The sequence below is a fragment of the Durio zibethinus genome, chromosome 23 (genome assembly GCF_047325235.1).
Source record: "Durio zibethinus cultivar Kanyao isolate XHJ-2024 chromosome 23, ASM4732523v1, whole genome shotgun sequence".
Lineage (NCBI taxonomy): Eukaryota > Viridiplantae > Streptophyta > Magnoliopsida > Malvales > Malvaceae > Durio > Durio zibethinus.
Genome location: NC_143184.1, coordinates 886,575 through 913,355, shown reverse-complemented (window position 1 = coordinate 913,355; position 26,781 = coordinate 886,575). Strand labels below are relative to the sequence as shown.

At 33.8% G+C, this 26,781-nt stretch overlaps 5 protein-coding genes and 1 pseudogene across 8 annotated transcripts; 4 read left to right on the top strand and 2 right to left on the bottom strand.

Annotated features, from left to right (window-relative positions):
- Nucleotides 1–208: 208 nt before the first annotated feature.
- On the bottom strand, nt 209–1,987 carry LOC111313746 (uncharacterized). Its single transcript, XM_022914470.2, has 3 exons — nt 843–1,987; nt 697–768; nt 209–606 (listed from the first exon to the last, which is right to left on the bottom strand). The coding sequence occupies exons 1-3, from the start codon at nt 1,626–1,628 to the stop codon at nt 601–603; spliced, it is 864 nt and encodes a 287-aa protein (XP_022770205.2). The 5' UTR covers nt 1,629–1,987; the 3' UTR covers nt 209–600.
- Nucleotides 1,988–4,229: 2,242 nt separating this feature from the next.
- Nucleotides 4,230–5,753, top strand: LOC149512058 (uncharacterized). Its single transcript, XM_089752866.1, has 3 exons — nt 4,230–4,706; nt 4,814–4,987; nt 5,323–5,753. The coding sequence occupies exons 1-3, from the start codon at nt 4,577–4,579 to the stop codon at nt 5,403–5,405; spliced, it is 387 nt and encodes a 128-aa protein (XP_089608992.1). The 5' UTR covers nt 4,230–4,576; the 3' UTR covers nt 5,406–5,753.
- A 4,984-nt stretch (nt 5,754–10,737) lies between these two features.
- LOC111313745 (homeobox-leucine zipper protein HAT3-like) lies at nt 10,738–15,004 on the top strand. Its single transcript, XM_022914469.2, has 4 exons — nt 10,738–11,186; nt 11,749–12,053; nt 12,144–12,223; nt 12,806–15,004. Exons 1-4 carry the CDS (start codon nt 11,033–11,035, stop codon nt 13,161–13,163), a joined length of 897 nt encoding a protein of 298 aa, XP_022770204.2. The 5' UTR covers nt 10,738–11,032; the 3' UTR covers nt 13,164–15,004.
- Nucleotides 14,879–16,352, bottom strand: LOC111313663 (actin-related protein 2/3 complex subunit 5A-like; annotated as a pseudogene). Its single transcript, XR_016332759.1, has 4 exons — nt 16,250–16,352; nt 15,913–16,007; nt 15,715–15,815; nt 14,879–15,010 (listed from the first exon to the last, which is right to left on the bottom strand). The product of XR_016332759.1 is annotated as an actin-related protein 2/3 complex subunit 5A-like (transcript).
- Nucleotides 16,353–19,406: 3,054 nt separating this feature from the next.
- LOC111313743 (phosphatidylglycerophosphate phosphatase PTPMT2-like) lies at nt 19,407–22,505 on the top strand. 2 transcript variants are annotated; one of them, XM_022914466.2, is made up of 6 exons: nt 19,407–20,211; nt 20,775–20,846; nt 21,294–21,387; nt 21,465–21,547; nt 21,634–21,723; nt 21,850–22,505. In XM_022914466.2, the coding sequence occupies exons 1-6, from the start codon at nt 20,011–20,013 to the stop codon at nt 22,210–22,212; spliced, it is 903 nt and encodes a 300-aa protein (XP_022770201.2). In that variant the 5' UTR covers nt 19,407–20,010; the 3' UTR covers nt 22,213–22,505. The 2 variants fall into 2 exon arrangements, with proteins under 2 accessions (XP_022770201.2, XP_022770200.2); XM_022914465.2 differs by having other exon boundaries at nt 20,724–20,846.
- A 59-nt stretch (nt 22,506–22,564) lies between these two features.
- On the top strand, nt 22,565–26,457 carry LOC111313744 (FKBP-like peptidyl-prolyl cis-trans isomerase family protein). Of its 2 annotated transcripts, none has more exons than XM_022914467.2 (7): nt 22,565–22,681; nt 23,806–23,887; nt 23,972–24,186; nt 24,451–24,560; nt 25,146–25,254; nt 25,354–25,430; nt 26,203–26,457. In XM_022914467.2, exons 1-7 carry the CDS (start codon nt 22,573–22,575, stop codon nt 26,320–26,322), a joined length of 822 nt encoding a protein of 273 aa, XP_022770202.2. In that variant the 5' UTR covers nt 22,565–22,572; the 3' UTR covers nt 26,323–26,457. The 2 variants fall into 2 exon arrangements, with proteins under 2 accessions (XP_022770202.2, XP_022770203.1); XM_022914468.2 differs by lacking the exon at nt 22,565–22,681 and adding an exon at nt 22,769–23,045.
- The last annotated feature ends 324 nt before the right edge of the window (nt 26,458–26,781 follow it).

Sequence of the window (26,781 nt, the reverse complement as noted above, 5' to 3'; positions counted from 1 at the left end):
ACATGCTCAGAACTACTCAATCTGTTAATTACTAACAAGCGCTCATATCTACTTAATCCATCAACAACTAATGTGTGCTCATAACTACTATCCGTTAATTACTGATCCAATCGATCAACCACCAGTAAATCAGTACATTTTATCCAACTCGTGCATACTAGAAAGAACAAAATAGAAACAAAAAACACATGCTCATCAAACACAAGTATGCATCCCAAACTTTCTGGATCAATAAACAGTTATTACGCTCTAACATTTAAACCAGTTCCATGAACAACTAACAAGTACTGATAACCTAAGGATCTAAAAGATCTCCTGAAAAACGATTTCCTTTTACATAAACTGAAACGGTTAAAACCCTGTTTTTGAAACTGGTAAGTCATATTTACAATCTGTAACTACTCATAACAAGATTCATAATATTACTGTCTCCCGCCATCCCTCTAACTTCGTCATGGATTAAAGAAAAAGGCACAAAAACAAGATACATTTGTTACCCTTTCATCTCTACAAGCTCATTCTAGAGCAGCAAAAAAAAAAAAGTTTAGCAGTCACCCTTATCCCCACCCTCCAAATTCACAGCTTTAGCAGCAGTCCCATCTAACCCTGCAATCACCAAAATCAAACCTTCACTCAAAATCAGTTGGCTACGTTATTAAAAAAAGATTAAACTTTTGAATAGCCAAAACATCAGACCTTTATAGGAGCCTCTGGGACTCTGTAGCAGTCAGGCGTTATCGAAGCTAACCACAATCCCGGAAACACGAACTGTTAAAGATTCACAAAGAATTAGAAAAACAAAAGTTTTGACAGATAGATAATGAAGAAATTCAAAAGCTTACATCGAGTTGTTTCTGAACATTCTTGGCTCGCTTCTTTGGCCTTCTAGAGGCCTTTGACCCGGTCATAGCAAAGATATCATCATCAATTTCTTCTCTAGAAAGCGAAATCGAGAATTTCTGTTTCTTCTCCTTCTTCTCAGCCGCTTTGTGTTCTGTTACATTCCCAGACCGGGTCGATTCCGGCCTATGAGTTTGGTTCTCGTGCGCCGAAGCTCCGATCTTCGGGACGCCTCCATTTTGATTTGGAGGCTTAGAAATCGGCTTCCTAGGCCTCAGATTCCACGTTTTGGGAACCAATTCTTCAACTTCTTCAGCATTCAAGTTCTGATCTCCTACATCCGCAACCTCGTCAGCAGACTTCTGATTCCTCGCTCGCAAACGTATGTAGATCTTCGATCTACCGTCCGGTGGAGTAGCTTTCTTCTCGGAATAACTAACAAACCAAACATCAGAACCGTTGATAACTTTCTTCTCCGATTTTTCAGTTCTATGATCAGGAGAAGAACCTGAAGAAGCTCCGTTCTTTGCAGGAGCGTCGCATACTGGATTCCCCCTCCGATTATTATCAGAGTCAGAATCAGTGTCGCCGCGTTGAGGAGATTTGTGAGAGGAATCGGAGAGCTTCCGAAGGCGGTGGTTGTTAGTGTGGTTCATGGCCCATTTAAGGTCATGTAATTGAAAGTTATGCAGAGGTTGAGATTTCAATGTCGAAGAAGAAGCCATAACAGTTCCAGTATTGCTCTTGTTTGAGTTCTTTCTTCTTTCAGAGATTGAATAATACACCATTGATCGATAGAACAGAGAAAAATTCTCCGCTCTTTCGACTGAAACAAAATCAAAAGGCAAACAGACAGAAAATAAGGTTTTTGTTTGTCTGGTTGAGAGGAAAATTTGACTAAAGAACAGTGGGTTGTGAGGAATCTAAATCCACGACAGTTAGGAAAGACAAGAGAGAGATAGGAGACAAAAGTGAGTATGTTGCTTGAGTTTGTATGAAGAGGGAAGAAGAGCGGTTACGATACCCTGAACTAGAATGCAAGGAAACAAAGTTTTTTTTTTTTTTTTTATGACGGTTTTGCCCTTAGTATTCTGTTTATTTCCTTTACAATTTTGAGCCAACGTCAGATGGCTTTTATTTTTTTTTAAGAAATGTTTAAGAGCATGAAAAATTATCATAATTTCGAAGTTAGGTTAAATTGTAAATTTAAAAGAGAATTTAGGGATTTTTTTATATTTTTTAAATTTATAAATCTCTTACCGTGAGAGTTTAAGCTTTTATGTTTTGTATTCAGATTTTAAATCTTAATCATTTATTTTAATTTTTTTATATTTAAATGCAACTATATTTTTAGTGAGATATAATTTTTTTAATTATTATTAATTAAAATTAAATATTAATTTTAAAAAACTTTATTTGATATAATTTTGTTATTAAAAATTTTAAATTAAAGTTATAATAATTTTTTTAATCATAATTATAATTATTTTTTTTAACGTTATCAAATCAATTTTACGAATATCAAAATAAACCTTATGAGCCAAAGCCTCAAACACTATTTCCGAATATGGGACCGAGCCATAGAACAGTCATTGGGTTGCCAGGGACAAGCGCGGAACTTTATAAAACATTTTAGAGAAAGGCAGGCGTTAAGCATAGAAAGTTCTGAGAGCCTATAGACGCGGCTATTGTAACAAGGAAATCAGGCGTCTAAACACAAAAGGACCTAAAAGGACCTTAAAGCCATTAGATGTGAGCACAGTAGCGAAAGGGCCTGAAACCTTCGAAACTGGAGTATACATCAGAGTGTTTAGAACACCCAAGTCTTTAGAAGAACCAGCATCGACTTAAGGAGTGCTTAGCCCTTGAATGTGTCTAAAAGCCAGCCAAACACTTACCTTAATGATAATCACACAATTAAGAGGGCTTGTACTATAAATTCAGTTGTTTTCCCTTCATTTGGTGATGTACGTAAGTAACTAACTTCTAGCATGAATTTGAGTACTGTCAGCTTCTTAATGTGTTTTCGGTTTTTTTTATTTAATTATTTTAATGATCTCAGTTGGATGGCACGCTTATGCAAATTAACATCATTTGCTTTTTTACTTTTTTTTTTTAAATATTGAAATTTTATGGATTTGATTAAATTTGTTGTTTATACTTTGAAATTGCATATAAGCTAACACTATAATTTGATTAAAGATGTTATAAAGTAAGAGTTAGACTCGTAATTTGGCATCATGTTTCTCTTTTACTATCCAGCCATGTTGATATAAACGATTATTATTGTAATTATATATTGAGAATCTAGCCTTATTCTCTTCATCAGTACATGTAATTATTGATTGTGGTCGTTAGTGGAAATTAGCATGTTCATTTAAATTTCAACCTTAGCAAATATCTTTTTCTCACTTTAATTAATTCAAAGTAATATCAAATATAAATAATTTATAATTTAGATATATAATTAAAATATTTTAATCCATATTCAAAATTTAACGTCCTCCTAATATATAGTCAAATTGATGATTTAATTTTTATGAAGTTATGCTTTTCACACATTTATTATTATTAATAGAATCTTAATACATCTGAATAGTTTAATTAGAATAAAGTTTTAAAAAATAATAAAAAATTTTAATATTATTCAGGCCAAAAAAATATAATAATAATAAATAGTACTATAAATAAAACAAATTGTCAAAAAAAAAAAAGCCCATAAATGATGGATAAAATATTGTTTTCTAAAAAAATGTGGACGGAATCGAATCAGTTCAAAAGATCTTAAAAGGGAACACGTGTTCATCATGCAAAACATTTACGTGTGACTTGGCTTGTATTAAAAGAAAATGGAAATAACAATATGGATTACCAATTTTAGGTATTAGTTGGGAGGATCCAAAATATCCCAAATCGTTGTTATCATATCTATACTCAAACAAGAATTTCATATAAATTATCAATTAATTTTTAGATTAATTGATATATTATTTAAATTAATATTTGAAATCATAAATTTAAAAAATTTAAATGTATAATTTTTTTCAATTAAATATATAATAAAATAAAAATAAAAAAAATGTCATGCAAATTAAAATTGGGAAGGTCTTGTCTTTAAAACGCCTGTTAAAAGTCGTTATCCAGAAAGAAATACAAGCATGATTTATTATTATGTATGTACAACTTTATGCTTATCTGCGGACTCAACTTGACTTTCTTAGCTTATATGAAGCTAAATCTTTTTTTATTTTTTCATGTGTACATAATTTTTTTTTAAAAGATCGAATTTTAAAAATTATAAAATTCGTTGATCTCTTCCTATATATTTTTCATACTTATATACAGGCATATATACTATAATTTATAAGTAAAACTTATTTTTTTCTGTCAATAAAAAGGCTAACTTAATTTTCTTAAAAAAAAGGTAAAATTGGCTCAGCCTCGTGGATTTGATTGGTTGTGACCAGTGAGTCGTGTGGCTCGTGATCGAATTGAGTTAGAAATGCCCTCTAACAAGGCTATAAAGGTAAATCCACACTTTGAAACAATAAAGCCCTTGGCTTCCGAGTTTCTTAGCGGATTCGTTTCTTTCTCCCTTTTTTTTTTTTTTTCTCTGGTTATGCCCAACCGCCAGCGATGGCCCAACGAGGCACAACCTCCACCACCTCCTCCTCCACTGCCAGTCCGATCCCAGCCTCAATCCCCACAAGACCTTTTCTCCACCACGTAATATAATATGTATAACTTCAACGTTGGATCAATGCTTAGGGAAAACCCACCACGGCAAGTGATTTCTATTAGTCCAGCCTATAATTATAACTTGCTTCGACCAGCTCTGCCTCAGCCATATGTGGACCCAACTTCAGGTTATTCAATATTTTTCACATTAAAGTTATTTTTAGCTTTCAATTGCTACATTCTGTGACTATCAAGTTTTTTTTAACAATTTTTCTTATAACCACATTATCTTTAGGACAACCACTCTTGCAGCTGATTGTGTACTTTCAACATGGTGGTTTCGGAGGTGGATTGATCAGCAGATGTGGCTCCAATATTTCAAGGATCAGAATAAAAACAGCTAGTAACAGTTTTAGGAGAAACAAAAAGTTTGCCGCCAACTGGGTTCTTTATTATAGTCTTTTTCAAGGTTCTTATTTTTCCTCTTGTTTCAATTATGGATGTTTCTTAGGTTGCCATAACAAAGTAAAGGGTTGATGAGCGCATATATTCTTATATTATACAACAAGCTGGTACTTAACAACCGGGGGTAATTTCTTCCTGCTATATTTTTCTTTCCATCTTGCCATTTGGTTGGAAACATATTTAACGCAGAAACGATATCTGACATGATAATCTTGTAAAACTCTGCTTGTGTACATCGCAGATTTTTTTTTAACATTGTCTCCTTGATAATTGAATCTTATTGTGTAGAAGTTTTTAGATTGGTTGACTTGTCTCACATGTCTAAACTCATATCCTCAGGTCTCCTGGTTCTTTACAAAGCTAACATTGATGTATTCTCTCGGTTTGCATATGTAATGAAGCTGCAAGGAAATATCTTTTAGATCATTAACGGTTCAAGGCTACCATCATCTCAGTGTTGCACCACCTTCGGGCCTTGTAGCTGAGACTGCGAGTCATTATATTCGGTGGCTTTGTTTCTCCTTGCAGAGACACGGGTAGCCTTTCTAATCAAAGAAGCCCAGCGAAAGTAAAAGATTCATTCAGTTAAAGCCCATGATGAAATGCCAAGATAGGCCTTGAAGAAAAAAAATTCCGACGCTAACAAGCCCCAAAATCACTTATCCAATTTTTCCGACGTTAACAAAATTTCCTATGTCAATCTTTTCCTATGAAATTTCATTCATCATAGCAATTATGCAAAACTTCAACTTCTAAAATGCAAACGTTTAATGGAGAGTTTGGTATTATTATAACTTACTAAAACATCATGATTGTTATTTCTAAGAAAGAAAGAACAGAAAGGCAAAAAATTACTATATACTGTATAAAACTTACTTAGTATTAAGAAAACGAAAGGTTAGCAAGTTGGAGTTAAAGTATCAATTAACAGAGTAAGGCAATGAAAAATGATAAAGGTACACACTTGTCACATGGAGGACAGCAATATATGGTGGTGTGTTTTTGGAGTTGGCGATCGGCTGCACGGTGGGGTGGTCGGAGCGGATGAGCAAAGGGACCCTTCCATTAAATTTGCTTATAAGATAGAGTTAAGAATAGAACGAAAAGGGTTGTACGGTAATTTGGAGGGTTAATGGAGCGCAGGGGTATCCAATGATTAATGTGTCCCGTCGGAGTGAAACAAGATGAGATGACAGTCGTCGATAGGTCCACGTGTCAAACCCCACATAAAGCACCTTCACACGTGGCAGGCACCACTGGTCTTTGCACGTGAACTCTCTTCTTTTTCAAATGCCTTTTTATTTTGGAGAAAAATCTACGACTAAACAGTGATATTGTAAGGTTAATCCAGTTTCCTCCCTTTCTGGCTGGGTTAGCTAGGTAATCATACTGTTGGCTATGCTGAAGAAGCACGAGCTGGTACATCCATCTTTTTTAAGCCACCTAAAAAATAATTAAACCACAGAGAGAACACATCACTTGGTCGACCCGACGTTAAAGTAATAAAAATCCATGATGATGATATAATGATAAGAGCAACAGTTAAAAAAGATAAGCATAAGTTAAGGTCTTCATCGATGGTGTTATCATTGCTAACGCGCTCCTGTTTACAAAACATCATAATTGCTATGGCCCTTGCCAGAGAGTTGAAGTTACACGATTCTGATTTTGATTCTGATGCTAACAAATGATCCTTGATAATATGGAGTCAGCAAGAACAACCTAGGCCAGTAAAGTTTGAGTAACACAGACAACAAGGAAATATGGAGCCATGTAAGTAAAATAAAAGCATAAGCTTTTGAACAGCTTTCTTTATTTAATTATTCTAATGATACAAATGTTAATGATTTTATTTTGATCGTGAATCCAGGACGAAAGGGCCTTGTTCATCACTTGTTTGCCAAAAAAAGGGGTTTGGATTTTGGACCAAATCATGTGGGAGAGCCATTTCGTACGAGCCGGAGACGGTGCATGGTGGGGAACAGTGGGCTGGTGGTGGAATCCACAGCACGTGGGACAGCTTGTTGAGATCCTAAGCACACGTGAGGCTAACTTAATAATTTAACCGACAGTCTCCCTCTTCCTCAAATCATTATGCCAAATTGCAAGCCCCACAAATTGAGCTCACTTCATCAATCATGTTAATTATAACCAAATGTCTATAAAAGATATCATTGTTTCATGGTTAATGCGATAGTATCCACAGTCTAAAGTTTTATTTATTATTTCTAAAACATGCCAAGCGCTTTTTTATCACAGGATTATCAAAATTTACTTACAAAAGTTGCAAGGTTAATGCAACCAATAAAAGAGAGAAAACTTTTATTTTTTTTTTATTATAAACGAGGATTCAATATTTGTAAAAATATTTTAAAAGTAAAATCATAATTTTACGATATAAAAAATGCATCTTTAATTGAGATAGTCATAAGAATTAAATTCAAATAATGAAATATTATTTATCATACTTAAAAAAAAATTATCAACTTTTATTCTAATTGATTAGGAGTCATTTGTCGTTACAAAATTTAGATAACAATTTTTTTATGAAATTTTTATTAAAAATGATTATAGAAAAGTTTATTTTAAAAATCAAAACTTATAAATTGATAAATTAAAAAAAATTTATTAATATCTCAAAATAATTATTAAAAATATAATTTGTAATCAAATTTTAATTCAGACTTATTTAAGGTAAAATTTATGTGAAAACTTTTAGTAAATTTACCTAAATTTTCTCCGCTGCATACAAGTTGAGAACGGCATGGCGCGTGAAAGATATAGGGGTAGATTAGTTGGCGCGTGAAAATTGGAAGCTGACTTGGGAAAGCATGAAATCCCGGAAAGAAGAGAAAGTATCCAATGATTGTAGACGAGTGGGTGTCTGGTTGTGGAGAGGCAAAGTGACACGCACGAGTGCTATCATGGGACCATATGCTGACACGTGGCAAAGTATACACAAGATTGTGCACGTGAATTCATGCATCTCTCCCACGTGCCCTTCACTCTTTTCTCAGTTCAGCCCCACATATTTAAGTTCCCAATTTTCAACTTTCTCTAATTCACTCAAAGCTCACCCTAGGCGCAAGCCAAGCCGATGCTAAAAACACAACCAAAATTTCATACTAGTATTCGAGTCTTGAAAACTTACTGCACTGCATGAAAATAAAATTAGACGTAATTGACTCTTAAAATTAACATTTAATAAATTTATATTTAAATTTTAATATTTATAATTATGATCGTTAAAATTTGAATCATAATCATTTTATGATTATTTGTAATTTTTTATGCTTATATTATTATTTTTTTATAAAAAAAAGCAAAATTTAAATTTTTATAAGAAAGTACAAAGATAGAAATCAACATATAAATCATTAAGGATAAATATAAGCGGTCGTTATGATTATGTATCCGTAGTACTTACATATTTTCTTTCCTTAGATTTGATTGAAGCAGAAGCAAGCATGATGAAGTTTAGTGCTAATATCATAAGCTTATCTCAATTGCTTGTTGGAGGGATCCTGTTGTCGACCAGATTCAAAAAGGAATTAACCATGCATGAGATGTGATTACATGTCAGACTTGGAAGATTTTTACAAGATTTGGTTGGTACGACTCTGGGTAACATTTACATGCATGTATATTAATATAGACTGGAAGACCAACCTTTAACTTGATAATAATAATAAAAATAATAAAAATTAATTTTGCCACACATTTATAAGGAGGATTCACTTACTTTATAGTAAGAATTATATATTAATTATAATTAATATAAATTTATAACTCTTACATTAATATAAATGAATCCTTATTTATATACACAAGAGCGAAGCATGAAAATTTTTTACTTCAAAATGTGTATTTCAGGCATATTGTTGATTAATTTTTTTTCTTCTATCTCTACACATATTTTCCTATTTAACAGGGATAATTTCTCTTATAAAAAAAAAAAATCTGGGTATAAGAGTCTCACACTTTTTTAATTTTTGAATTGAATTGTGGCATTTGACAAACTTTCTGGTTTGAGAGATTTTATTGTGTTTATTACAATTATATATGCTTTTAGTTGTCTCAGTTATAAACAATATATCTTTTCAAAAAGGTTATTTAATAGTGTGGATAACCACCTAGAACTTCTACCTTCAACCTGGCAAAGTTGTTAATTGCCTTTTAATAAATTTCTTGGAGTTTTTATTTAAAAAAAAATCCATGTTAACTTTTTTTTTTAATAAATAACTAAATATTGACCAGGCATCCGATATTTCGAAATTATAATCGAAATTCGAGCCGCATCAACCCTCAAGCACTTGTATCTTTCGAATGGGCCTCCCAGTTGGGCAAAAGGTCCCAACTCTCAAGGACGAAGGACCTCATCATATCATGATTACTTTGGTCAGTTGGTCCCTATTAATTAGACCTCACCAAAGAATGTAGTTTCACATATGTGAACACGATCGAGGCAGCTTCCTATGGCTCTAATCTCCCCAGGAGCAGCTTTAGTGTTGCCACTTAGTTAGTTACCGTAATACAATATATAAAGAATTATATTATCTTATAATTTGTGATATCATTAGAGAATCTTTTATATATACGAGAAAAGGTTCGGTTTCTGTCCTTGACAGAAACATGTAATTATAAACTTATTTTTAGAAATTACCTTATTTATTTTAGCATTGTTAATATACTCTTGAATTTGGCATGTATTTGTTGTGCAAAATGTTAACAATAATCTAGAGCACATAACAGTATACTATTGCATTTCCCTTTTATTCAATGAATTATACCCATCTTGGCCATTCAATTGAGTTGGTAATCACACTAGTTGGTAGATTAATTAGAATTACTCAAGTAAAGTTTTATGCAATTATCTGTTTTTTTTTTTTTTTACTATTTGAGAGGACCCAATGAACGATTTGATGTAAGGATATAATGGTGATAATAATAATAAAAAATTAAAATTATATTAATACTAATATTAATTAAAACATAGAAGCTAATGTAACATTAATTTATTATCTTTAATTAACATAATTTGAATGCATTAGTTATGAGTTTTGGACTCATAACTCATTCAAACAAAAGCAAAATTTTAAGTATATTAATGGGATATTAATGATTTGAGTTTGTGTGAACGGCATTTGTATTGCATGGTTTCCATGGAAGGTAACTCCCAACTCTGTAACCTATCCTTCAACACAAACCAAATCCCCTTCTATAATCACATTCAGCGCAGTGCCAAATTAGCACACGCGCCTTCAGACAATCTGCGGGCCCGCAATTCATTTGCCTCGTGATTTAATGTTCTGTCAAAAAACCACGCATGGGACCCAACGATGAACATCTTATGGGCCCCACCTGGAGGGGAGGATAAGAGATTGCTGACAGTGTTTCCATCATGATTCGATGATTTTCAAGCGCGTGGCTGCAGAGTGTGGGGGTTGCAGCAGCTTTTGATGTTCCATTTTTCAACGGTCAAGCGAAAAAGCCGCTTTTTAATCAAAGTTAATAATACAAAAAGAAAAAAAATCCCTCCCCAGACAAGACCTAACCGCGGTTAAAAGGACTTGACATTAATTGGGATCTCAGTTATTACTTACGACTTAAAAGTGATGTACTTACTGTCTAAACCCACGGTTAAAACTGAATCATGGTTAAAAAGGAATTAAACTAGAGTTGAGTTAATTCATGCAATTGCAAGCTAAGCCAAGGAAAAAGCCTTACAATCATGATTGAGACAGAATGGTCACTGACATAAGTCATGATTGAATCTATACCCATCTGTCTTTGTTTATATTCTCTATATATAGTCCCATCCTTTCACTGTTCTGCTGAACCAAAAGCAAAAGGCTGTTAGACACCTCCGGCTCCCAGCCTTTTTCTACCCCTATTTTCTACTGTTTTGTTATTCTCAGAATCCAAACACACGGGAGAAAACCCAGAAAGGAGAGGGTGAAAGTTTGAGAACTTTGTTTGGTTTTACTTTGGAAAAGTGAGTGTTTTGTTGGTTTTAAAGGACAAGAGAGAGAAAAACAAAGAATAGGAGATGGGTGATAAAGATGATGGTTTGGGGTTGAGTTTGAGCTTGGGATGTGCTCAAAATCAGCCTTCTTTGAAGTTAAATCTCACACCTTTAGCTTCAACCCGCATGCAAAATGTTCAGCAGAAGAACAGTTGGAATGAGCTGTTTCAGTCTTCTGGTATGTTTTTATCCTTTGACACCTTTGTTTCTTGATTTCTTTTGGAATAAAAAAATGGTTTAATTTGAAGAATAAAATGTGTTAATCTAGGGTGATTTTGTAATCGCGAAATTTGTGTAGTTCTCATTACCTGCAACAGCATACGGGGTTGTCGTATTTCACTCCTGTTTTTATGACTAACCTTTTATACTTTTCCTATTTTTTAGTAACATGAAGTCTTAAATCTAGAAGAAAATCAGTACTATTTTACATTCAGATCTGATGTTTTATCATTTCTTTCAATTTTTGTCTTGCACATCACATACATTTACCGCGGTGATTTCTGTCCTTTTTAGAGTTAAAATAATCTTAAATTTTCAATATTTGGTAAACTGTAAATAAAGAAGGCTAAAAGAACCGGTCAGCGTTACATTGCCTATTGATTTTGTCGTGTCACAGTTCGTAAGCAACACAATATTCACAAATAGCCATTTGTTTTATTGTAATTACGAAGCTGCCATTTAGATAAAGCTAACTTATCAGGTTGATGAAATGAGTTTTGTGATTCATAACGTGCATGCAGATCGACACTTGGATGCAAGATCATTTCTTGGAGGAATTGATGTGAACCAGGCACCAGCAATGGTTGATTGCGAGGAGGAAGGTGGGTTGTCGTCGCCCAACAGCACCGTTTCTAGCATAAGTGGAAAGAGAAATGAGAGAGACCCTGTGAGTGATGAAACTGAGGCTGAGAGAGCGTCTTGCTCTTTAGCTTGTGATGACGAAGATGGTGCTGCTGGCGATGCCTCAAAGAAGAAGCTTAGGCTTTCAAAGGAACAGTCGTTGGTGCTTGAAGAAAACTTCAAGGAACATAGCACTCTTAATACGGTTAGTGGCATTTCAGTCATTGACATCTTTTGAAAGAGTAGTTTCAGAATTTGCGGTTTAAGGGTAATGTTGGTCTTGTGTTATGTACAGAAGCAAAAGTTGGCATTGGCAAAGCAATTGAATCTGAGGCCTAGGCAAGTGGAAGTTTGGTTCCAGAACAGAAGGGCAAGGTGAGATACTTTTAAAGTTTGTTAAGGGTATTTTTGGGACTCGATGAAAGGGCGATCAAGCATTTTCAAGTTTTAAACACCCTTATTAATGTCTTGAGAAGGATAGAGTTGTCGCTTTCTGCTAGAGAAGATTTCAAGGGATTCTGCGGTTGCTGTCAAAGCTTCATATTTTAACTCATCTATTGGTTTTTGAGGGGAAGTGATTAATGAGCATCTTTAAGACTTCTGTTTTTTTGACATTTTCCAAGGGTGCATCTCATTGGATTGGATTTGGATTTTAGATGAAAGAAAAAAAAGTGTCAGCCTAATGACCTGATGTCAAATCTTTAGATTCACTAGGTGCTTGGGTTTAGAGCAGCTCCAGCAGGTGAAGATTTTGTTCAGTTGCTAATTAAATGAACGAAAAAAGATACTGCAATTCTAGAGTTTAAGCAAAGAAAATGTCAAAAAGATTTGCCAAGTAATTCTTGTTGTCTAGCGTTACATTTTCTGGTTATTTAGCAGTAATGGATGTCTATGGGAGCTTGTAACATAAAAAAAAATCCGAATAAAATCTCAATGCATGGAATTGAATTGGTGCAGGACAAAGTTTAAGCAGACGGAAGTTGACTGTGAGTATCTAAAGAGATGTTGCGAGAATCTAAGAGAGGAGAACAGGAGGCTGCAGAAGGAAGTGCAAGAACTTAGAGCATTAAAACTCTCCCCACAGCTCTACCTGCACATGAATCCTCCCACAACTCTCACCATGTGTCCTTCCTGTGAACGTGCGTCGGTTTCTTCATCATCGTCCTCTGCCGCAGCTGCTTCCTCCACCCCCACTTCAGCAGTTCCAAACCGTCACCAGATGAGTTCCAGCCATCAACGTCCAGTGCCTGTTAGTCCCTGGGCAGCACTGCCAATTAGTCATCGACCCTTCAATGCCCCTGCATCTAGATCATAATTAGGATAGTTATGTTCTCAAATGGGAGAATATTTTTGGCGGGATACCATTACTATTTTTTTCAAGCCTTGTTTCCTGTTGGACTAGATAAAGCAGGAGATAAGGAAATATAACAGAAGAATCTGAATCCCTTTCGGTTATATTGTTGTGATCTGATTGTGGGCGAAGTGAGAAGTAGAAATGAAAGGAGGTGGACAACATCTACAGACTCTAATGAAGGAATAATAAAGATATGGGAAGATGGTTTTGTTTATCCTTTATAACTTATTGGTGGCTTTTTCCTTGTGAATGGTTGTACAAATAGCTTTGATCGGATTCCGACTTTTGTCTACTATTTTGTCGAATTCGTTGCAACAAGGACTGCAGGATTTTGGCAGTTAACTTCAAAGGACGCACAGCAAATCTGACAAATTCCTAAAATGATTTTTAACGTCATTCAACCCCTTGAATAGTTTCTAGGAAAAGCACTAAACCAAAACTGTACAGTTGATTTTTTTCAGTTCCTTTCCTCTTTTACATAAACAAATTAATTGTCGAAACAAAACCAGAGAATTTAAGTGAACATTGTCCATTAAATGGTTCATAAAAGAGTGAGTAAATTAGAACGGGCCTAATCCCTTAAAGAAGCAAGGTATACGGATGTATAGGCGTGCTAGAAGTTCTTAGCCACAAATTATAATCTCAGAAGTACTGCTTTAAGCCCAAAAGTAAAAGAGAGTAACAGCAGTTTGGCAGCAGAAGCTTCCAATAGGCAATAGCTATAATTCATTCCTCTTTACTCTTTTCAGGATTGAAAAACAACACGAGGATCCTGTGGGGATTCGTTGCATTTAGTTATTTTCAAGTTCCTAAATGGAGCTGTTTTTGTGGTGAAAACAACTTTAAGAAAAGCATTCAATGCGCTAATAACTGCGTTTGGAACGAAGTCCTCAATAATGCGGTAAGTTTCAACAATGAGCAACTACTTTTATCATTATTAGTCCTATAAAAAAATAAAAATTAATTCATAGATAAGACCTTCACTCTATTATCTCTACTGCCTTTGCCAAAGCTCCTCAAATTAAGCTTTACAATTAAGTTCTACATACCTTTTTGGTTGAGTTTCAGCTATGTTTAAGACATCCAGCATGCTAAAAAGATTTCCATAGTGAACACGAACAAGCAAGAAACAAACAAATATTTCCGAGTAAAAAACAAAATAAGAAACAGGACACCGAGATAAAAACAATATATATGCTCATGCCTGGAATATAACAGTAATAGACATATAAACTTGAAGCCTTTTGTTAGTATCTCAAACTCTCTTTTCTTACAATTTCTTCCTAGGAATGAATAAGTAACAAGATTGTTATGGTAAAAGGGAAAAAATACAGTAAACAGAGAGAGGAAAACAGCTGATTAGCAGGTAATATGATTCGATAATTAAACAGCTCCGATTACCCCAACTTGAAATGCCATATATGAGAATTATTATAAACTATCGCTGGCATCTCCAATCATTCTTCAATTTGAATTTGTTTAGGCTTCAAAATTGTAGTGATAATACCTCACTATTTTTACTTTCATTTCAAGGTAACAGCAGGACTTGACAAAAAGAATTACGATAATTGCAGCCAAGAAACAAAATATGTATTTCACATACATGTGTAATAATCAAGGGAAAATGCCAAACCTTTCTAGAATGCATATTTTTCAAAGAGAAAGGTCAATTAGAGTCAAACTGTATTCACAGTGTCTGCAAGGGAACGACGTATGCATCCCAAACCAGCTCTCTCTGTCAGCTTCTCATGGATCCTAAGGCATCACATGTTGGGCGATCTCCAGTTGACAATCCTCTATATAAGTACCTAGAAATAACACAACAATCTTCGCTTGTTATTCATTTGCAATATCAAATACACAACTACAGAGCATGTGCCTGTAATGAAAGCAATTGTCAGAAACAATGATAGTAATAACCAAACTCTATCAGAAAGAAGGGACCCAAAAATCCTTTTAAACAGTCAGAAAGCAAATCTGTCATTCGCAACATCCTTTATAAACCGAGTAACATGGTTTACAATCAAACTTCTAATCAGTATAAATAGTAAAAATGTAAAACCATAACAAGAGACTCCATGGAGTATTAAGCAGATCAGACCAGATTTTATTTTGCTCAATTACAAACATAATTCGATCTCTTTTAGCCTGGTTTAAAAACATCGCAAGAGACCCTATGAATAAGTCTATGTGTTCTGCTTAGGGTCTATGTGTTTCTATGTTTGCTTAGTAGTTTGATCGTATTTTGCTGCTGAGTACAGCCTTGTTTGAGACCATAGCAGCATTAAAATTCAGCTATATTAAGAAAGCTGTAAAGGGTAGGAAATTGGACTCATATCATTTGCAATCAGAAAGAGGGAATAGACATTAATGTTTTTGACGGAGATCATAAAAATCATATGCATAATTGGGAATAAAACATATAAATATAAATATAAATATATATATATATATATAAGAAATGCATTTAAAGCTGAAAAAAAAAAAAAGATAAAAAAGAAGAGAGACTCACTTCATAAGAACATCATAGTACTCGGGATCCAAAGAAGAGAACATTCCTTCAACATCTTTGATAGCCATTAATGTTCTATGCACAACTATCCAATTTGCAGACTGCAAAGCCCAAATGCAAAAACCAAAAAAATTTAATTCTTTTTATAAGTAAATAAAAAAGAAATTGAAAAATAAAGTTTCTATTTTTGTTCGAAACCTCGCATCGCTCGTCTCGGGTCATAGGAGGAGAGCCCTCGAGCGCAGTTTTAAGAGCTTTAATGGGTTTATTCCAGAGATAGGAACAAATCAATCCTGCTTAATTAAGGTTTCTTTTTTCAAAAATAAAAGATTGGGACATTTTGATTTGGATTAGAAATTCTTACTGTTTAAGTAAGCTCTCGATCTTCCTCGATTTGTGCTCGATTCTTGTTATTATAGCCTCTGCATTATCAGCTTCCACAAATTTCTCTGCTCCTGCCATCATCGCCAATTCACTCATTAGTCCAAGACCTGCCAAACTAAATTTCGCCGGAAAATTTTTTGTCCGTATGAACGGCGTCGTTTGAGGCCTTTTGACTCCAAAGGGTAACCGTTTTTATTTTTCCCACAAATCGCGGAGCGACGATGCAACGTCCTGCGGAAGGCCAGTTTGGTCATTTACTTCAACGATCAAGACAATTATTACAATAATAATAATGATCATACTTTTGAATTCGGCTCTCTTTCTGTCCAAACTTCAATCTCTTTGTAACCCAACTATTTCCCTTGGTTTCAACTTTCAAAGTCCTCCTTTCTTCAATCAATCAATCGGAATCGAAAAGACTTACACGGATGGAACTCATGAAAGTGAACCAAAAATTAAGGACATAATAATCTCTCTGTTGGGGTTCAATAGGCAGAATCTTGGTGGTGACTCTTATAATATGCCAAAGCCAGCATCTTTTGAAAAACAGAACAGAGAAAAACAAGAGTGTTCAGAGAATTCTGCTGTAGTGTCTGGAGAAGACTAGGAAAGAGAACGAGGATTTCCAAGTAAGCTCAGATGAAGAACCCTGTCTGGTACTTTCAGTGTAGCAGGAAGTGATATGTACGAGGTTGATAGTAAGGCTGGTGAGTTCATAGCAAGTCCAGAGAGCAGATTAGGCTCCAAAGAAAGACATCGATTGATGCAACGAGAGGACTCAACATCACTGTTAACTTTTTCAGGTGAAAATAGCTGCAGTATACAGCTGTAAATTTCTAACAAAAGATCCCTCTTCAGAAATTGAGGATTCTTCATCCTTAGTCCTGGCATAGTGAGAACCTGTTGTGGACAATTCATTCAAAAGCTGGACATCATTGACTTTTACTTCATCAACCTTTTGATATTTCCTTTGATTTACGGATCGGTGTGAGATTGAAGATGTATAGTTACAAACATGTCTCAATCAATATGCCAGAGAACTGTGATTTTGTGCTTAAGAAATTAGAATTATGTGCTTAGCTTTGAGATATGCATCTCATTCAGAATTCGATCTTGTCAACTTTTCAACGGAGTTGAATTTAGATACAGATCACAATCACTCACGCGGAAAATCTTCATTTGTTTAAATGACTAGATCTTTTTATGAATTGAAGCAATAGGGGCAGTTATGAATAGATTCTTCCTACTGGTGAATGTAAAAGGCATCTCCATACGTATGCAAAAGCATGCATGGTAAAAGCAGGACATCACCAAATCATCCTTCAGCTGAAAGAGAGGCGAACCGAATAACCCACCAATCACCCTAACCAGAATCTTTCATCTATTTGAAACGTTTCAACTTTCAGGGCTCCAGCTTCTGTCGAGAACTCGTGAACAAATCTGTTGGCCTCATCGAGTTCTGAAAATATTTTTGCCCCACAGTTTATATATATATATATATATATATTTGTGAACACCATAGTTCATATGTGAACTGTGAAACAGTATAATTATTCTGTTTGAGGTCCATGCCATGCTTGATGATACTATTCTACTGACTTTTTTCCAAATAGCCGACGATCAACATCATTGTATATTAATATTCGTTTTACCAATAATGTGTTCTAAATTCATACCAACTATCGCCACAATATAAATAAATAAATAAATTCATTATATTATCCTTGAATAATAAGTTTGGTCCAGAACATAAAAAAAAAAAAAAAAAACTAAGTATAATATACCAATTATTATTTGACTTGCCTGACACATTTATATCCCTTAGAAGGAAAAAGAAAAAAAAAGTTGTGTGTATTTTTGTGCACTACAGTATATCTATATACGTCAACTACTTTGTCACCGATCCAGTTATTACGAAATTAAAAATTACTACAAATATCCTGACATTTACTATTGGTTAACGAGCTTAATCATATCAATTCTCACGTCGTATATTTCTTATCAGATATAATTTTAGACATAATATAAATAATAATGATATAAATATGATATAAATATATAAATAATTTAAATATAAATATGATACATTTATTATATATATTACACGTAACATAAAATAATTAATGTATTTAAAATTAATTTATACTCAATTAACATAACATAACACGATATGACTCAATTAACATGATTATATATAAATAACACGATTAGATATAATTAATTATTTAAATAATACGATACGATATGACTTGATTAACATGTTTATATATAAATAATACGATTAGATATGACTAATTCATTTATCTAACCAAAAAAATCATTTAATTTAGTATTTAGATAAAAAATTATTTAAAAAGTAAATATTTATAATTTATTTAAACATTAAAATGATATGATAAATATGATTATTAATTTATTTTTTAAATAAATTAAAATAAATTAAAATATTTTTATATTATGAATAATATCGTATATTAAACGTGTCATTATTGTTTGACACAAATATGATACAAATAATATCGTGTCTTAACCGTATCTATACGATTAAGATACAAAACATGATTACATTAAATTTATACATGATTTTTCTTATGTCATTTTATTAACCGATTTTGTGATGTTATTGTAGTAAATTTTTTTATTTTCAAAATCAAAATAATAAAAATAAAAAATGTTAATATTATGAATAATTTTTAAATTATGATATAAGATTTAATATAGTATTAAAATTTTTTAAAAAATTAATATATTATTTAAATTATAAAATTTTTAAATAATATAATATTTAAAAGATTATGTGATATTTAAATTTTATGTACTATTATTTAAAGTCAGTTATATTAAAAATATATATTACATTAATTAATAAATTATAATTTAACTATTACGTTAAAATTTTTAAAAATTTAGATATTATATTAAATATTTGATTATAATTTAAGTATCATTTATAATATTAATTTAAATCTATTGAAGTAAATTGTTATTTTTTATATTTTTATTGAAGTTAAATAAGTTTTTAATTTAAAATTTATATTTTTTTAAATAGATTAGTTTTTTATTTCTTAAAATATTTTAAAAATTTTTAACTACATTTAGGTTAATTTTTATAAGGAAAAATATCAACTAGCATTAATAAAAAGTCAAATTGAAGATTGAGAGTTAATTTTATTACAATAACAATTACTTAAAAAAAGCAAGGGAAAGATTCGAAATTAATTACACTTTATTACAAATTTGATAACATAAAAGAAATTAATTATACTTTACAACTATAAATAACGCAGCGCTATTTAACCTTCGTTTTCAAGAGTTTGGTGAAGAAAGGGAAAGCGAGAAGAAAGAGAAACTGACTCTGCAAGAAAAGGGCCAAAATTAAAGCTTTGTCTTTTAAATCCTTCAATTTCGGATTCTCTGCGCATATATCTTTTCTTTACATCCCCTCCAAAATTTCATTTCATTTTTTTCTTTCTTTTCTCATAATTTTCATATAGATCATGCATAGTTTCAGGTCAAACATGTTTTCAGCTTTTCATGGTCAGATTTGGTGTCGAGGTCTGATTGCAGTCTTCATCTGTTTTAGTTGATGGGTATTCTTGTTTTTCGTTGATTTCCATGTTATTCTTGTTCTAGACTCCAGCTCTGGGTAATTAAGATTAAAGGGTACTTTTTTCCCCGTTAATTTGAGTTGTGTTATGTAAACTTTAAGGGTCTAAGGTTTTAGTTGATGGGTGTTCTTGTTTTTCGTTGATTTCCATGTTATTCTTGTCCCAGATTCCAGTTCTGAGTAATTAAGATTAAAGGGTACTATTTTCGCTGTTAATTTGTGTTGTGCTATGTGTGTTTTAATGGTTTAGGGGTGATTTTTTTCCCTTTTATTTGTGTATTTTGGTGAATTGAGAGAAAAAAGAGATGTATATTGAGGAACTGAAGGAAGGGGAACAGCAAGATCAAGATCAGATTCAATCGTGTGGAGAGAGCCTTGTTGTTTGGGATGCAAAAAGGGTTTTGGTGGGAGCAGGAGCACGTGCTCTCTTTTATCCGACTTTGTTATACAATGTTGTCAGGAACAAGATTCAGTCTGAGTTTAGATGGTGGGATAGAGTTGATGAGGTATAACACTAACTTATTAGCCTTTTTTGGTGCAATTGTCTTTGACTGCTATGTTTTCCCTTTGATGTTAGATTTTGACATATTAATATAATGAATTATGCCTTAAAACTATGAATTGTAAAGGTGATTTTGTTGTTGCAATAAGCAATATTATGGTAACTATTGGGCAAGGGAGGGGAGGAGGGAATAGGAATTTCTATATTAATAATCTGTTTTTTTTGGTAATTCATCTGATGATCTCTTTTTCTAATTTAAATCCCATCAGCATTTAGATATTTTATTGTCTATTAACAAGGCATGCTTTGATATCCTTATAATCTTACTGTCTAAGCTTGAATGTCAGCTTAGTTTTTCTGGAATCCTAGTTGTTTGGTTTGCCAGCACTCATAGATATAGTATGGAATTTCGCTTGATTATTAATATTGCTGATGATGCAATGCATGTTGTTGTTCTTATTGCTTTATGGTTATCTGTTAAATCCTCTTGTTTAGTTCACTTTGCCTCGGATTCAGTTTATTTTGTTAGGTGCTGTGCCTTTCCCCGCTGATATTCCCCTTTTGAAGGATCTCGGTGTTTCTGGAGTTGTGACCTTAAACGAACCATACGAGACTTTGGTCCCAACATCGCTGTATGATGTGAGTATGCTTCTCGCTGTTTTAATGTTATGTTGGTAGCATCTACACTGATTCTGTAGATATAGAATAAATTGTTGAAATAAATAATCATTGAACTTTAGGTAATACTGGTTTTATTAAAAATGTACCTACTTGGACTTGAAAGTTGCATAAAGTGAGCAATCTTTTAGTGAGTGGAATTTCAGATGTGGAAGCAGAAGTCCTTTAAGCTGAACCTTTTCATCTTTACTTTCAAGGTACTCAGTGCATGTTTTAGCTATGATATGAACAGTAGAATGAATGGAATGTTTTTTTATCTCCAATGCCCATGCTAAGAAGGCCAATGTTTCTTTCAATGAAATAGAATTTTAGAACTGCTGCCTGTTACCTTCATGCTAAGAAACGATTATTTTCTGTCATAGATATGAGCTCTAATATTCATTATTTTTTGTTCTCTTTCCCCGGTAGGCTCACAACATTGATCATTTGGTGATTCCTACAACAGACTATCTTTTTGCACCATCATTTGCTGATATATGCCTTGCTGTAGATTTCATACGTGGTATGCATTTGTTTTTATTGTTTGTCAAGTGCAACTTTTCTGGTTACACATTTACTTATTTTTGGTTCTTTATGAAGAGAATGCATCTCTAGGAAAGACCACATATGTTCACTGCAAGGCTGGTCGAGGACGCAGCACAACCATTGTTCTGTGCTACCTGGTATGCACTGATTAAAAAGTTAAAATTAATTATCTCTGACTTACTTTATGAATTAATCTTATCTTTTTTTTTTTCAATTATAACAGGTGGAACATAGGCATATGACACCTGATGCGGCCTATGAATATGTCAGATCTATCAGACCCAGGATACTTCTGGCACCTAAACAGCAGCAGGTATGCCCTATGGGGTTTATTCAACTCTTGTTTGGTGCTTATTGAATTGGCAGATAATTTTTGGTACTTGTGGTATGAATGTTTTTGTTCTTCCTAGGCTCATATTATCTAGATCTGTTAATGTAGGCTGTTCAAGACTACTATCTTCACAAGGTGAAAAATAATGGAATCCCTAGAAACCCTTGCTGCATGATAGTAAAGAAAACCACCCTCATTCTCCCAGCAAAACAGGATGCAGCAGCCTTTGATGATGGCTCTGTAGTTGTTGTAACAGAGTCAGACCTTGATGGATATGACGCTAGCTTTGACGCAGGTTTGCCCGCTAAAGAGATTTTCGGAGAGGGAAGCCTGGCTGACAGGTTTCAATTTGCTAGTCAGGCAGCTATTGCCAGACTTTCATGCTTATGGATTCGTTGCCATGTGGATCAGAAGACATCTAGGAAGCCTGGTCCGTTGAGCAGTCTTGGTATTGGCATCCGGGTTTATTGAATTTTTTATATTAAATCAAGTTGTTAATCTGAATTTTTTTTCCCAATGCGTTGTGTTTTTGTGTTATTTCATTTTTGGTTGGGTTATACAGAGAATGAAGTTTATTATCATTCATGTATAACTCAAGTTGAGACGTCGTGGAACAGATAGATAGCAAGTTTAGTTTTCCTTTCTTTCCAGAAGCATAGAGATTGAGGAAGCATTTGTATATTGGTAGGCATGGTACTTCATGAAAAGGTTCAATTGTACTGCAAGTTTAGTCGTTTAGATGTGGAAAGATTTCCAAGTTTGTACATGGTTTCTTCAAGATGTTTTAATACTTGTTGATCTGCTTCTTCCCCTGCACATGCATGCTTGTGTATGCACAGTTACCAGTTTGCCATGTTCCTCATCAAATCCAGTCAAATATCGATAAGAGCTGCAGCTTTCTTACAGTATTGCAAATGTAATGCTAACGCGAACCATTATGGTAATTTCCTGTGTCTTTCCAAATATCACGAAGAATATTGAACATGTGCTCAAATGTAATCGAACTCAGCTGATTGATTTAACATTGAGAATCAAACTCAAAATGTCTATTAAAAATCCACATTTCACCTCGAAAAAGCCTAAAACAAGAAAACGTACTAAATCGAACATAATAATAAACCTTTTGGGATGAAGGAGAAATATTAAGAAACGGAAGGGCGTGATATGATATTTTGACATTTTACCCTCAACCGAGGATAACATAAGACTGATAAAGAGGAACGGCCAACGGCTATTCCAGACTGGAAAAGAAGCCATCCCAATGATTCTCTCAACTCCTCTTCTGTTTGAGCCATCATTTCTCTGTAAGTCCCTTTTCTTTTTCTCTGACAAACATTTACATTTACAGATCTTTTCAACCATGTCCGTGAAAGATGCGATTGTACACGTTGTTCTTCGAACAGATTTTGCTTTCTGTTTCTGGGTGTTTCTAATTTGCCCTTTTAAATATCTCCCCCTCAATTCTTAGTTCTTTCTATCCTTTAATGGCATGGAATATGAAGAACTTGGGTTGGCGAGTTAAGTGGAAAATGCTTAGCCCCTGAAGTGATTCTAGAAAGAAAACCCATGCCGCTGTTGATAATAACTTAACGATTCAACGTGCCTGGGTACAGCTCCGTAGTCTCAGAAGCAAATTTTTAACAGTGAAATTAGTTGGGCAACTTCCATTAGAATTCTTTTGTTGAAATTGGATTTTTTTTTTTTTGGGCACTCTATTCCAAGGTGCTTGGAGAACCAACGTATTTTGATTAACCTTTTCACAATCCGAATACGTACAAGTGATTTATCAGTCCTTAACCATAATATTACTGCGTTTATTGATTTGAATTTCTTATTTATGTAGCATACAACTAGTTTCTGGTGGTGCCTATTTGAACCTCTTCAGTTGTGATTGAACTTTGAACTACCTACATTGGATTTTGACAACTCTTAGATTAAGATGCTTGTTATATCTTTCAAGAACTTCTTTTCTCAATCAAACAATGAATTTAGATATGTTCTATTTTATACGTATTAAAATATTAGTATATCTAGTTTCGTATTTTTTGACATATTACATTTCAGCATGTTCCAGGGTAGGAACTTTTTCCACGCAAAGGAAGAAAAATGCATTTTGCTGCTTGAATCATAGCTTAAAAGATAACGGGTGAGTCAGTTGTTATCATCTCTTTTTTTCCTTTGTCTTAAAGATTGCTTAGGTCCTCACCTTCAGCATTTTGTTTATGGCCAGAGTACGGAACAGATTTGTATCACATCAGGAGAAAAACTTGAGCCGTAGGTTTCTTCTTTTCATTTTGGTCTCATCAGGCTTGTCTCCAACCTTGTCTTCTTCCGGAAAGACCAAGAGTAAGAATCCCTATGATGAGAAACGCTTGCTAGAACAGAATAAACGAAGACAGAAAGAGAACAATGCTCCTGAAGACTTTCCAAATTTCATTAGAGAAGGTTTGTGTTGCAATGATAGAAAGTCAAACTGTCTTGTAATATCTACCAGGATGAACACCATCTACAAGTATTCTACCTGTTATGAATCCAAATACTCTTTCTGATTTGCATATCTGTGATTTTTTAGTCATCTATCATTCTCTCTTTCTCTCTTGAGGGATCTAAGGAGGGCAGGAGAAAAGAGATTTCTGACTATTAGTGTCAGTCATTGTAAACCATCTATAAATTCCTCTAACCACCACTAATAGTAAACATTTGATTCAGGTTTTGAGGTTAAGGTTGTGACTTCAGAGGATTACATAAAGAGTGATTCAGGGCTTATATACCGGGATTATGAAGTTGGTAAAGGTGATTGCCCAAAGGCTGGTCAACAGGTTTTTTCTTTTGTTGACTTTGAACAATCTGTTCCTTTCCTTTTTGGTATAAACAATACAGAAGTTATGTTGGGAAAACAAGTGCAATTTGTGAAACATGTTTGACATTTTTGTCAATATACAGAAAGGAAATTATTAGCCCTGGGGTATTACAATTAATTTTTACCATTTGATGGAACTAGTACCAACCTCAACATGATTGGCTGCATTTGTAGTAAGTTTGTATCATTAAGAGAAAGCTTCTTGCTTTGACATTCCTCCAAAAACATGTTTAAGTCCACAGTGGCTTCATTTTGCTGACCAGAGAATCTTTTGTAGCCAGCAAATGTTATCAGTATGAATTCAAAGACAATATATGAATTCAAAGACAATAACAAACCTATTTAAAGGCATAAAATCACAATCAGACATTTACTTCCAAAACATTTAGTCTTGAGCTATGAAATTGAGAAATTTATATGATATTCTTACTCTTATAGCATGTTTTGCTATTACAGCTACATTATATAGTATAAGAAAATTTGGAATTAGCAATATTACTGCTATATTGATTTATGCCTCCTCCTAACTAGAAAAAAATTTCAGGTCACTTTTCACTACATTGGTTATAATGAGTCAGGCCGGCGTATTGATAGCACCTATTTACAGGGTTCTCCTGCCAGAATCCGCTTGGGAACTAATGCAGTGGTTCCAGGTGAGAAGATTATAAATCTGGCATTCCTTTCTTCATGGCCATCTGATATGGGAAGTTCTCTCCCCTACAAAACATAAACAATTTACTGTACATATGCAGGATTTGAGGAAGGAATTCAGGATATGAGGCCTGGGGGGAAGAGAAGGATAATCATTCCCCCTGAACTTGGACCACCGGTTAGTGATTCCTGTGGCTTGTTTCTGTTAGTTTTAGCATAATTTTTTGTTTTCAGGTTTTCTTTGTGTTTCTAATGTTGCCATAACTTCTCCCGGGTAGCAAAATTATTCATTCAATATGCTTCTGCACTTAGGTCAGGACAGAGATGAATCTCTTCTCTAGATGTGGAATAGAAAAGGAAAACAATTTCCTAAGCTATTACTTTGACCAAGATTCAAGATGATGCCTCTTGCTATTGATCAACTGAACATTAACAGCAACTAATTGTCCAACATGTTACTTACAAAAACAACATATTTAAGTCTTTTCTCACTGTGCAGTCAGGTACATGGGTTTTTGTATTATGTCAGGATCATAGTTTTCAATAAGCTCAATAAAGTGAGGTCCTTTTTGAGAGCTTTGACTTTCGACCGATGTCTTATTTGGTCTTTTCCACCCCTATTTGACATGGGCATAGGCCTTCAGCTCATATGTCAGGGGTCATGATGGGTGAAACATCTATTTGAATTTTCATATTTGCCTTAAATCCTGCTGTTAAATAAGTAGAAGAACAAGATTGTCTGTAAATCAAATTCTTATGTACTTCACTTACTGCCTAAACTGTGTTGAGAAAACTATTATCATTAATTTTAGTATAATGTTATTGCCATGCCATTTTTCTGTTCTGCCACACTGCAATGGACTTAGGTTACCCTTTTTCCCATTTCTCTTTTTTTCGTTAAATCAATTTGGATTAACTTGATTCATTGGAAATTATGTTTTCCTCTTCAGGTGGGACCTTCGACATTTTTCAGCTCAAAACAGTTCGAAGTTTTTGACATAGAATTACTCAGCATACAGAATTGTCAAAGGAGAACCATAGCTTTTTACTCTGATGTTGTGTGCAATTGAGTGATGGGAAAATTTTGAAAATCCAACTCTTTATTATGTAACGTATCATATTTTTTTCAAGAACTAATCGCCATGCTTGTATTCTAATGTTACTTGAGAAGGTTAACTAAAAGAATACATTTGGAAATCATTGAATCGATTGGATTAAAATCCCCATAACTGGATCACTGTTATCATGGAACAGGAGCTGCGATAGAAAGCAAGGGAGAGAGATCTGCTTGAACATTGGGATAAAGAACAAGAACGTTTCGGAGTTGATGATTCCCAGCAGGTTGTTATTGAAGTGAAACGACATCATTGGCGCTGAAGCTCTTCTTTGTTGTTTGGATGGGAGGAAAGTTGGAGAGAAAATTGGGGAAGAAAATGCTTTGAAGGGGAGTGAGTGAAGTGGGTTTAAATATGCGCGGGGTTGTCATTTTGAATGGAAACTCCGGTGACTGGGATTTACAGTTAATGCAG